At 35.9% G+C, this 11,424-nt stretch overlaps 1 protein-coding gene across 1 annotated transcript; it reads left to right on the forward strand.

The window, feature by feature from the left end:
• The first annotated feature begins 1,650 nt into the window (after window positions 1–1,650).
• On the forward strand, window positions 1,651–11,045 carry tm4sf1 (transmembrane 4 L six family member 1). Its single transcript, XM_081606033.1, has 4 exons — window positions 1,651–2,477; window positions 6,481–6,549; window positions 7,792–7,934; window positions 8,743–11,045. The coding sequence occupies exons 1-4, from the start codon at window positions 2,298–2,300 to the stop codon at window positions 8,939–8,941; spliced, it is 591 nt and encodes a 196-aa protein (XP_081462159.1). The 5' UTR covers window positions 1,651–2,297; the 3' UTR covers window positions 8,942–11,045.
• Window positions 11,046–11,424: the final 379 nt, after the last annotated feature.

Genomic DNA, 11,424 nt, shown 5'->3' on the forward strand with positions numbered 1-11,424 from the left:
AAAACCCACCATGCACAGGGAGAACATGCAAACTCCATGTAGAAAGACCGGGGCCGGGAATCGAACCCAGAACCTGCTTGCTGCAAGGCAGCAGCTCTACCAACTGCACCACTGTGCAGCCCATGTGTTAAAACATACAGTTTGTAATTTATATTCAGAAAATACATATTGGTTTTACTTTGTATGTTGTTATTTTTTAATTCGACACATTATGGCTTAATTTTATGAACCTCACTGCTATTGTCACTATAGTTACTCAGAAGTTAAATGGCTGTGAACCAGTTGGTGTCATGAGTTGACCCAACGACCGACACGAAGCAGGCAGATATTTTTAAAAGTAGAATTTGATTAAATAACCAAAGTGAATCAGATTCACTTACTGTAGGTGACAAAGAGAGAAAAAAAGCACCTGATGTAAACATCTAAATAATCTTAATTTATTATGTAATTTCCCTGGATTGTTTCACACAGTCTCTACTTGAGCATAAAATCTCCCCCATGTTGGACTTTGTTACAGCAGTAATCTCCTTACAGATCCAAACCCAACCTGGTACGATCCGTTTACTCTGCTAACGACCCACCGACATAATCCAGGCGACATAATCTGCCTGAAACGGCTCTTAATCCGGCGTCCCTTATGTTCAGCCTCAGTTGAATGGACGTTAAATGACGAGCCTGTGAAATATAAATATCTGCAACTTTTATCGCTATTGATGTTCAACACATTAAACTCCATCCTACCTGTTTGGAAGAAATACCTTAAACCTTAATGTTTCTTTTTGTTTTAATTCACACACACACACACACACACACACACACACACACACACACACACACACACACACACACACACACACACACACACACACAGTCATGTTTTCACATCTTCTGGGGACTTTACATTGACTTCCATTCATTTTCTAGAGCCTAACTTTAACCATCACATACCTAGCCCTTACCAAAATGAACCATCACATCACCTTACCAAAATGAACCATCAGATACCTACCCCCAAACCCAAAAACAGCATTTCCCCTCATGAGGACCAAGAAATGTCCCCATAGGGAGCCGTGGTCCCCACAGTGTAGACAGAAATAGGCCCCATGAGGATATGAAAACCTGTTTCTCTCTCACACACACACACACACACACACACACACACACACACACACACACACACACACACACACACACACACACACACACAATCTAAATATTACAATGAAGTATTAGGGCCATGCTGAGAAAACAAAAAGATAAAATTATGATAAGTTCAAAAGAAAAAGTTCTGGTACGAGGATAAAGTTGTTGTTTTATGAGAATAGTCTTAATATTTTGAATAATATTATTTACATTATTTCGACAGGCTGCACAGTGGCGCAGTTGGTAGAGATGTTGCCTTGCAGCAAGAAGGTTCTGGGTTAGGTTAATTGGCCTCTCCAAATTGCCCCTAGGTGTGAGAGTGTGTGTTTGTCCTGTGTGTCTCTGTGTTGCCCTGTGACAGACTGGCGGCCTGTCCAGGGTGACCCCGCCTCTCGCCCGAAATGTTAGCTGGAGATGGGCACCAGCACCTCCTGACCCCACTGAGGGACAAGGGTGCAAGAAAATGGATGGATGGACATTATTTCGACTATTTTTTTTACGACCATTCTTGTAATATTATGACTTTATTCTCATATTATCACAACATTATTCTCATGTTACTTTTTTGACTTTATTTTAAATTTTTCCGTCGTATAGCCCAAACTCTCCATCATAAATCCTGTTTTCTGTGAATAATTTCAGTTGTATATCGGAACATTTTGCACACTGCCGCACCGGAAAAAAAGATAATAAAGTCATAATATTACAAGAATAAAATAATAGAATAAAACCTTATTCTCAAAATATTGTGAGTTTATTCTTGTAATAGTAGGACTTAATTCTTTAAATATTTTGACTTTATTCTTGTAATCTTAATTTTTTCCTTATATTTACGTCATTAAACATGTCGGCTGTTTCTTCTGATTCAAGTTATTTTGCTCCATCCTGATTTAGTCTCTGCTGACTAACAGCCTGCGGGAAACTGCATCATCCCTGTTGGACTTTTTGTTTTTCCGTTCGTTCGGGTCTCGTCAGCGTGAACGTGTTTCCTCCTTTGTCATGCCAGAACCCCCTCCACCCTTTAACTCCGACACAACCCGCTTCCTGTCCCTTCAGCTGTTCCCCTCCTCTCCTTCCCAGCGCCTCTCCAGAGCCGCTCCAGCTCCTCCGCCGTCTCCCTCTGCTCGTTGTGATTTTGGTGTTTTGGTTTTTCGATGTGCTGCTCGGTGGGTTTCGCCCGGTCTTTGGGCCTGGCTCTGCTGCCGCTGGCGCTCTGCAGCGTTCTGGCCAACCTGCTGCTGCTGTTTCCAATGGGAGAAATCACCTACATCCAGCAGGACCGACTCGCCAGCTACATCTGGTACTTTGGTGGACTGGGAGGCGGAGGGCTGCTGGTGAGTAAAAACATTTATTACAAGGAAACTTTAATTAGATTTTTTTTCTTTAAAAATGGCTTTTATGGTCAGGAATTTTTATTCTTTTAAATCATTAGTTAAAACTAATGATGGACTAAAAAAAGTGTTTAAAAAGGAGCTTATTGGGACCAAAAATGATATTGATCATGTTAAATAATTGTACATTTAAAGATGAGAATGTGAGGTTTAAGTGTCATTCAATGTGCGAATAATTTAAGAATTTATCTGTTTTGAAAACACGTAAATGTTTGCAGGTTTTAGTATGAAAATCATAAAGTCTTGTATCTTCTACCTGCTTTTTTCCAAACAAATAATGTAAAATTAGATGTCAGCAGGCATGATAATTTTTAAAATGTGTAATTTATCTTTTACTTTTTGTCTGTTTGATATTAAAAAACAAAAAAAAGCTTTAATATTTGAATTTCTTTTGTATTTTTATTACGTTATGTAAATCAATCAAGTTTATTTAAACTTACAAATTGATTTAAATTGGTTTTACTTTTACATTTTGTCTTGTAGGATGCTGTTTTATGTTCATTTGTGTAAAAAATTGCTCTACAAATAATGTTATAAATTTATTAATGGGGAAGCCTAAAGCAATATAAACCATTAATCTTCTTCCATATTTACTCAAAATGTATTTTTATAGTCAGATTTAAAAAGTAAAGAATGTATCTTTAGGAACTGTTGTTAGATATTTATGGAAACAAAAACGTTTCCTCCCTTCCTGTCTTATTCATTAGAGATTACACTGCAAAAACACACAATCTTATCAACTATTTCCTTTAGTTTTCAGTCCAAGTATCTTAGTAGATTTGAAATAAGACAAAACAAACATACAATTAACTTTTTGCCAAGTTATAGAATCTTGTTTTAAATGAATAATTACTTAATTTAACCGGCAGATTATTTAACTTTTACCTGGTATTTTTTCATCAATATTAACACATTTTTTACTTAAAATAAGGTCCTATTTTTTGCTGAAAAGTTACTTATAAGTTAGTTTTGTCTTATTTTACTAAGATGTTTTCACTAGAAACTGGAGCAAAAGTACTTGGTAATATTTGGTTTTTACAGTGTAATGTTGGTTTGCGCTATTTCGTGTCTTTAAATGTATGTTTCTAGTAAATTAAAGTGGATTTTGCCCTGAAAAATTACAGAGTATAAATTGTTCCCCTTTGCCACCATTCAGTCTGAGTGAGTTTGTTCAGTGGGAACAAAGAAGTGTTTTGTACATCTACAGTTAATCTGTCTGCTTTGCACGCCGCTGAGCTGATGGGGTTTTGCTCTAATTGAGCAGAAAGGAGCTGTTCTTTTTCACCCAGCAACAGCAGAAAGATTGTGCCTTACAACTAAAATTAACTTTGTTTTCCAACTATTCTTCTGTAAACCTACATACCAGTCCATAAAGTGTAAATTATGACACTCTGTGCTAATTAAGCCAGTTGCAGGTGGATTTAAAGGAAACAACACAAGAAAACTGAAATGATATATGAATGAAGTGTGATAGTTAAAGAACTGAAACTGGTCAGAACTGAGGTATAATTAAACTGATTAGCGCCCCCTACTGGACGGAGGACCACAAGAGCGATTTGATTTACACAGGAGAGGTTTACAAATACTCCATTTTTATTTATGCTAAAAATCAAAGAAACACAACAATCAATCGATCAAAGATAGAAATCATCCAATTTCCCATTGATCATCCCTGATTGATTATTTTAAAGTAAAATACTAATAACTCCGATTTTTTATTTTTATTTTTTCACACTGGAAACTCAAATCAGTTTTGGTCTATAAATATAAACAGAAAGAAATAGACTACGAAAACACAAAATCTTGCCAAGTATTTTCATTAGTTTCTAGTGAAACTATCAACAGCAAAATTAACTTTAGTCCAGCCCGTTACCTAGCAACCCCAGCAAAAGTTCAGTCTGTTACCTAGCAACCCCAGCAAAAGCCTAGCTTGTTACCTAGCAACCAGCACATTTGGTCAGTTGGTTTTACAGCGATATACGCTGTACGTTTTACGAAGTATGTACAAAATCTTAATAAGTATTTTTATTCTAGGTTTTAGTAAAGCTATGTTAGTACACTTGAAATAAGACTAAACTAACTTACAAGCAACTTTTCAGTAAGATGTAAATGCTGGATTTAAGTCAACAATTCCTTTAAATTGATATATATATACAAAGTCTTGTTTCAAGTGTGCTAAGATATTTTCACTAAATTATACCAAAAATACTTGGTATGATTTTGCGTTTCTGTGCGTTTTAAGTTGAATAAAGATCAGAAACACATATTTTTATTTATAATTAGAGGTAATAATGTAATTTTCTTTTAGATTCCAAGCTTCTCCATATTGAAAAACCTGCAGGACATTTTTTCGCTTTAAAAAATTTCAATTAGCAATTAGGTCACACTTTCCAGAATCTGAAAGCTATGAGATTTGAGTCGTTTCATATTTTTCCTGCTTATTTCTAAGCAGATGGATGGAAATGACATAAAGTTAGTAGGTCAAAGAACAAACTGAATCCCTCTGAGAACATCCATCTGCAGCTCCCCCAACTTCCTCTCCCACGTGCATCCTCCCTCCGTTTTTCCTTTTCTCCTCTTTACAAGCCGTGCACTTCCCTCCCTGTCGTCAGACTCCCTTTTAATCTCTTCTGTTGACATGCAGGATGTGTATTTTAACTAAATTCTGATGGTTGAGCACTTTGCGGGTGTGGAAAACATTTTGGAACATCCTTTCCTTTTGTTAGAATGTGATTAATGTCTCTGGGAGACGGACAGCAACACAGGAAAGAGGATCAGAGTCCCTCTCTTCCTCCCAGACAGGGGAGAAAAGAACAAACTGTGTTTCCGTTACAAATGAGTGCAAAACTTTGACCATATTATGCAGTAGTCGAAAAATCGCAATTTTGAAATTGCGGTGTTTCCATTAAATAAGAAGCGTAATTTAAATTAATAAGTAAATAAGTTTGTTCACACGAGAAGTTGTTAAAAAACATAATCCATCAACCACTTCCTGTCATCTTCTTTGTTGTTTCCACCAGTAGAAACATCTTGTTGTTGATCATGTGACTTTTATAACTATATGGCCAAGAAAACCACCAAAACAAGCTACAAAAGTTTGTGTCAAAAAACTTTTTTTTAAATGTGTCTTTTCATCTCGCACATTTATTTGTGAAATGTCAAATTGTGGAGTTACTGTGTTTTCATTGATCATATAATTGATCAATTGATTGATAATTAGAATTACATGAATAATTTTGCTTAATAGAAGCATGCTAATGTAAGAAAACAAGCAAACAATTTTTTCAATAAAGGTTTTAAAAAAGAGAATACTTAAAGTTGCAGGTTATTTCACTTAAGATGTGGAAAAATGTGCTATAAGTGAAATAATCTGCCGTTTACTTCCCATTTCTAGCTGATCAGTTCCTTGTTAGTTGGTTTTGTCTTAATTCAAGTTTAATAAGAAACTAAACTAAAAATACTTAATAAGATTGTGTGTTTTTGCAGTGCTCTTGTCTTTTCCAGTAGCCATTGTACAGTGCATACAGTGGTAAAACCAGCTGACTACATGTCCTGGTTGCTAGGTAACAGGCCAGGCTTCGCTGGAGTTGCTAGGTAACAAGCTGGGCTTAAGTTAGTTTTTCCTTAACTCAAGTGTACTAAGATATTTACACTTGAAATCAGACCAAAAATAATTGGTAAAATGTTGTGTTTAATAAATTAAAAAGCTCTGTTCAGACATGAGCTTTACTAGTTATTACTTTTTAAAATTCATTTTTAGAATGATGTATAGCTATTTTAATTAAATGAACCTGTTCTGCATTGAAAACTTAAATCTACAGTTACATGCAGAAACTTCATAATATTCTTTTTTTATTATTATCTGACAACAGAATAATAAATTAGATAAAGGGGAAAATGTCATTGCTCAGAAAGTAACAGAAGAATCCGTTCTGTGTCTTTCCAGATGCTGATTCCAGCTGTGGCCTTCATCACTCTAGGGAAATGCAGCTGCTGCTGGAATGAAAGCTTAATGGTAGGAGACTTTTTACGCTGGGACCAGTGCTCAAAATATACAGGAGGGGAACATTCTGCACCAGCGACTGTTTATGGGATCTGATAAACATCTAGAGCCTTCAGTTTATCTGACAGGCTAACATTTCAACAGGTTTCTTTTTTTCAGTCTGTATATATCAGCTGGAGTTTTTTTGCAGTTATATTATTATAATTTTGTTTTCAGCCCTTTCAGAGCATAAAACTAGATTCCTATCCCATATGGCTGAAGTGCTAATGCTAACTGGCTTTTTGGCTAACATTTTGCTCTGTGTTTGATTGAAACATTTCAGCATTTCTATTGCTTTCAGGTTTTTTTCAGTCAGTTTATATTTGTAGGAGTTTTTTCAGTTTATTAAGTCGTCAATAACCAAGATAAAACTAGATTCCTATCGGTTAGAGCTGAAGTGCTAATGCAAATTAGCACTTCAGCTAGCACTTCCTTCTGTTTCTGAGTGAAGCATTTTGACATTTGTAACCTTTTCTGTTTCTTTATTAGTCAGTATATAATGGCGTTTTGGCAATTATATTATTATTTTGTTGTCACCGCTTTGAGAGTAATGGATTCGGTCAGAGGTGTCCACAGTCGGTCCTTCAGGGCCGGCATCCTGCATGTTTCAGTTCTCTCCCTGGTGGCGGTAACGACCTTCTCAGCATGTCAATGCTCTTCTTAGGCCTCTAATGAGCCATCATTCGATTCAGGTGCGTTAAACCAGGAAGAGAATAAAACATGCAGGATGCCGAACCTCCAGGACCCACTTTGGGCACCACTGTATTTAGTAGTAGGTAGTAATAGCCAAGCTAAAACTAGATTTCTATCAGATAGAGCTGAAGTGCTAATGCTGAGTCTCCCATGATTCCTGAACAAGGCTCCCATTGTTAAGAAACACACACCAAAGTGAGCTTGAATACCATTCAAGCACAGCTGCGTCTGTATGTGTGTGTGTAGCAGCTGTGCCTGTTTTCTCAAGCTCAGCAGGGATGAAGTGAAACGGTCAACATTTATTTGTTGCAGCTTACACTCCTAACCAAATCCACACTGCAAAACACAAAAGTATGTCTTAGTCTAGTTTCTAGTGAAAATATTTTTGTCTTATTTCAAGTGTACTAACATATTTGCAGTAGAAACCAGACCAAAATACTTGGTAGGATTTTGTGTTTTTGCAGAGCAAACACTAGTTTGTTGTTTTTAAAACGCTGCCTGTGTGCCGCTGTGCCTTCACAGATGTGCGGCTCGGTTCTGGCGGCCATCGTCGGCCTCCTGGGCTCTGGTTACTGCTTCGTCATTTCAGGCCTGGCTTTGGTTCAGGGCCCCCACTGCTTCACCTCCTATGGGTGGTCGTACCCCTTTGCAGACCAGCGCGGCAGGTAAGGACGCCCGATAACAATTACAAAAACATTTTACATCAAGATTATCGTTGTTGCTGTACTTTCATATCTTAAGAGTTTTCTTGTTAAAAATTCTGCTGTAGTTTTATGTCAGATGAAACGGGATGCACACCTTCTACAAAGTTCTCTTCAGTAGATCATTTCCCAAAAAGGTTTGGGCTGTCATCTAGATCAGGACTGATATGATTAACTGATTAGTCAAATTGTTAACTTAATTTAGTAATTGATAATCGTTAATTGAAGTAAACAGACTCTAAATAAGGTCATTTGCTGAAAGAACAACATATTCAAAGCAGTAATTAAACCAAAACAGTGGAAAAAATATTTTTTGCATTTGAGTTACATTTTTTTATATAAATATGTTCTACCCAATTAGTACTTTTTCAATAGTAAAGAATTACTTACTTAAAACAAGCTCCTATATTTTGCTGAAAAGTTTCTTGTTTTGTCTTATTTTAAAATAAGACAAAACAAACTTTCAAGTAACTTTTCAGCAAAATATAGGAGCTAGTAGAGCTAGAACTGGGTTGCTAGGTGACAGGCTGGGCTTGGCTGGGGTTGCTAGGTAACGGCGCAGTGGAACTAGTACTTTTTAAAATCAATTTAAAGGAATTATTGACTTAAAACAAGCGCCTATATCTTATAAGTTACTTTTCTCTTATTGCAAGTGCAGTATATGCTTTAGAAACTGGACCAAAAACCACTTAGTAAAATTTCATGTTTTTTCAGTGTACTGAAAGACAAAACCAGCTCTTGATTGTCACTTTCTCTCTTCTGTGCTTCCCAGGTATCTGTTGCAGCCTGAAAATTGGTCGTGGTGCCTCCAGCCCATCAACATCGTAGAATGGAACGTCACTCTGCTGTGCGTCTTACTGGGCCTCGCGGTGCTGGAGTTCATTATCTGCCTCTTACAGCTTGGAAACGGTTTGGTGAACGCCATCTGCCGGCCCTGCTGCTACAAGCAGGAGTACAGTCTCAACGCTTAGAGAGGCACATCTGCATGGACGCTGGGCGAATCACAGAAACAGCAGTACAACACAGCAACACCTGAAATATAGTCACAGGTAAGCTGTCTCATGCTGATGGGCCAAATCAGGGACGTCAAACTCATTTTCATTTTGGGCCTTATCAAGATCATGAATGTTCTCAAAGGGCTGGCTGTACCAGAATGCATTCATAAAACCCATTAACAAACTGTTAAAATTTTAATAAATTGCTGTGTCGCCATATGTGCTTCTTAAAATTAAATAATAATGAATAAGGGCCATTGTAGATAGAGAAAAAAGTGTCAATTTCCACTCAAAGACTCAGAAATTTTAAGATTAAGCTCAGAAACTTTGAAGAAAGAAACTTTGAAATCCATGAACTTGAAATTTTTAAAATTTGAGTAAAAAAATCTGAAATTTTGAGAGTCAAATTTTTTGAGTGTCAAAAGTAAAAAAATTCCACTTTTGAAACTCAGAAAATTTCAAACTTTTTTTCTAGAAAAATTCTGAGATCTACCTCCAAAGTTCTGAGTTTTTCTCCAGCAAATGTTCAACTTTTCAAAACCAGAAATGTCCAAGTTTTCGGACAAGAATTTCTGAAATTAATCTCAAAATTTCTGAATTTTTTTCTTTTCAAACTTAGAAATTCCAGGTATTTTATAGGGAATTTCTGAGGTTAATCTCAAAATGAAATTTTTTTGCCAGACATTTTCTCCAGTTTTTTGTATCTACAGTGGTTCTCATGCGCCGTTGTAGCCACTGCAGGATTTTGCAGTTTTGTGATTTTTATTTTTATTTTATTTTTTGAATCAACATAACGGATTTTGCGGAGCTAACTTAGAAATACTTGTAAAAAATGTTGTGATATTTGTAAATGATATATGTAAAACAGTAAATGTGACTTTTTGCTACTTGCCTCATCGATCATGGACTAAAGTAACGCTGAGGCAGCAATGACATAGAAGTAAACCCACATAAATCCAATGTTTTTGACAGTTTTTATGGAAAATGATAAATAAATTCACAGTTGTGTAACCCTTCTATGTTCGTCTCAGGTCCAGTAGGTCGACTTCATAACAGAAACACTCAGGTTCTCTACATATATTCTACCAAAAGAGCTTCTGCCCTATACATAAAAAAAAAAATACAATAAATTACCCTAAACAAACTACAGAGCAATGATTCCCAAACAGCAGCTAACAGTTGTAAAATTAAACAAAGCTAAAATGAAATTAATAAGTTTAAAACAGAAAAAAACATGACAAAATTACACATGAAATATTGTACATGATTAAATTTGTCTAAGATATGTTAAAATATTAATACTTGTAAAGAAAATAGAGCTGATCCCAATACATACCACAGTTACCGACGGCAACAGAAAAGGGGGAGGAGCTGTCAGTTACTGGTTGCTATGGTAACCGCCAACTGCTTACGCAAGGGCAGCACAACAGAAACTTAAATACAAGAAACAAGTTGTTGACTAATCATAATGAATGTGAATAATACATTTTGACAAACTTTACATCAATGTTAAAATAAAGTCTTAGTGAGGAAAATTTGCATTTCCATAACTGTGTAATCATGATGAACTGTAGGAACTGATTGATGTAATTTGGCAGTATACTGAAAAAAACTGCTTTGATTTGACTGATAAAATTATATTTAAAAACATAGCTGTTACCTATGTGTCCCTGTGAGAGGCCACATGATGAGCTATGATGGGCTGGATTTGGCCCCAGCGCCTTGAGTTTGACACGCCGATGATGAGTTTCATCATAGTGTGGAGTGACTTTGTTGTTATTAAGAGGTTGTTTTTTAAATTACTCACATCAATCTTACAAAATAAAGTCTGGATGTTTTCTTTAAGCAGTGTGTAAATGAGACACACTGTAAATAAAAGTACCTTCAACCTTCAAGTGTCCTTTTATCAAGTTTTTAAATATTTTTGTGTGTTTTTTACCTGTTGCTGTAAATTGCTGCCTTGATATCTGTCAGTTGGTAGTTCATTATTGAATGACATTTTATATCTGTTTTTAGTTATGTTTTTTTAAATGTGCTGTTTATTTGTGCTGCCTTGAGTAAATAAATAATTTCAATTTTATTTGTACAGTTGGTGTGATTTTTGTAAAGTTTCACTTCAATTAAAAAACTATAACGTAACCCCGGAATTTTCCTTGCAAATTTTTGACAAAAAATATAAATGATATATATATATATGTATATATATATATTATATATATATATATATTTTTTTTTAACCAAATGTTTGTTTCTTGAAAATGATATGTTTCAAAAATCTCCTGACTGTAATTCAGCAGGCACCGACCGCCCATGCTGTGAGGCCCAACCCGTTACCTAGCAACCCCTGCTGAGCGAAGCCTCGTTACCTAGCAACCCAAGAACGTTTGGTCAGCTGGTTTATCTCTAGGGAGTCCTAGGTTTTTCTCCAGTTGGAATACAGATTTTTGCTGATACCTTTT

Source organism: Poecilia reticulata, chromosome 4, assembly GCF_904066995.2.
Source record: "Poecilia reticulata chromosome 4, P_reticulata-male-v2, whole genome shotgun sequence".
Classification (NCBI taxonomy): domain Eukaryota; kingdom Metazoa; phylum Chordata; class Actinopteri; order Cyprinodontiformes; family Poeciliidae; genus Poecilia; species Poecilia reticulata.

Bases quoted from the DNA above. Each gene is read 5' to 3' on its own strand.
- tm4sf1 (XM_081606033.1), top strand. From the start codon at position 2,298: ATGTGCTGCTCGGTGGGTTTCGCCCGGTCTTTGGGCCTGGCTCTGCTG. The intron at 6,550-7,791 runs GTAGGAGACTTT...GTGCCTTCACAG, and splicing joins GCTGGAATGAAAGCTTAATG to ATGTGCGGCTCGGTTCTGGC. The intron at 7,935-8,742 runs GTAAGGACGCCC...TGTGCTTCCCAG, and splicing joins TTTGCAGACCAGCGCGGCAG to GTATCTGTTGCAGCCTGAAA.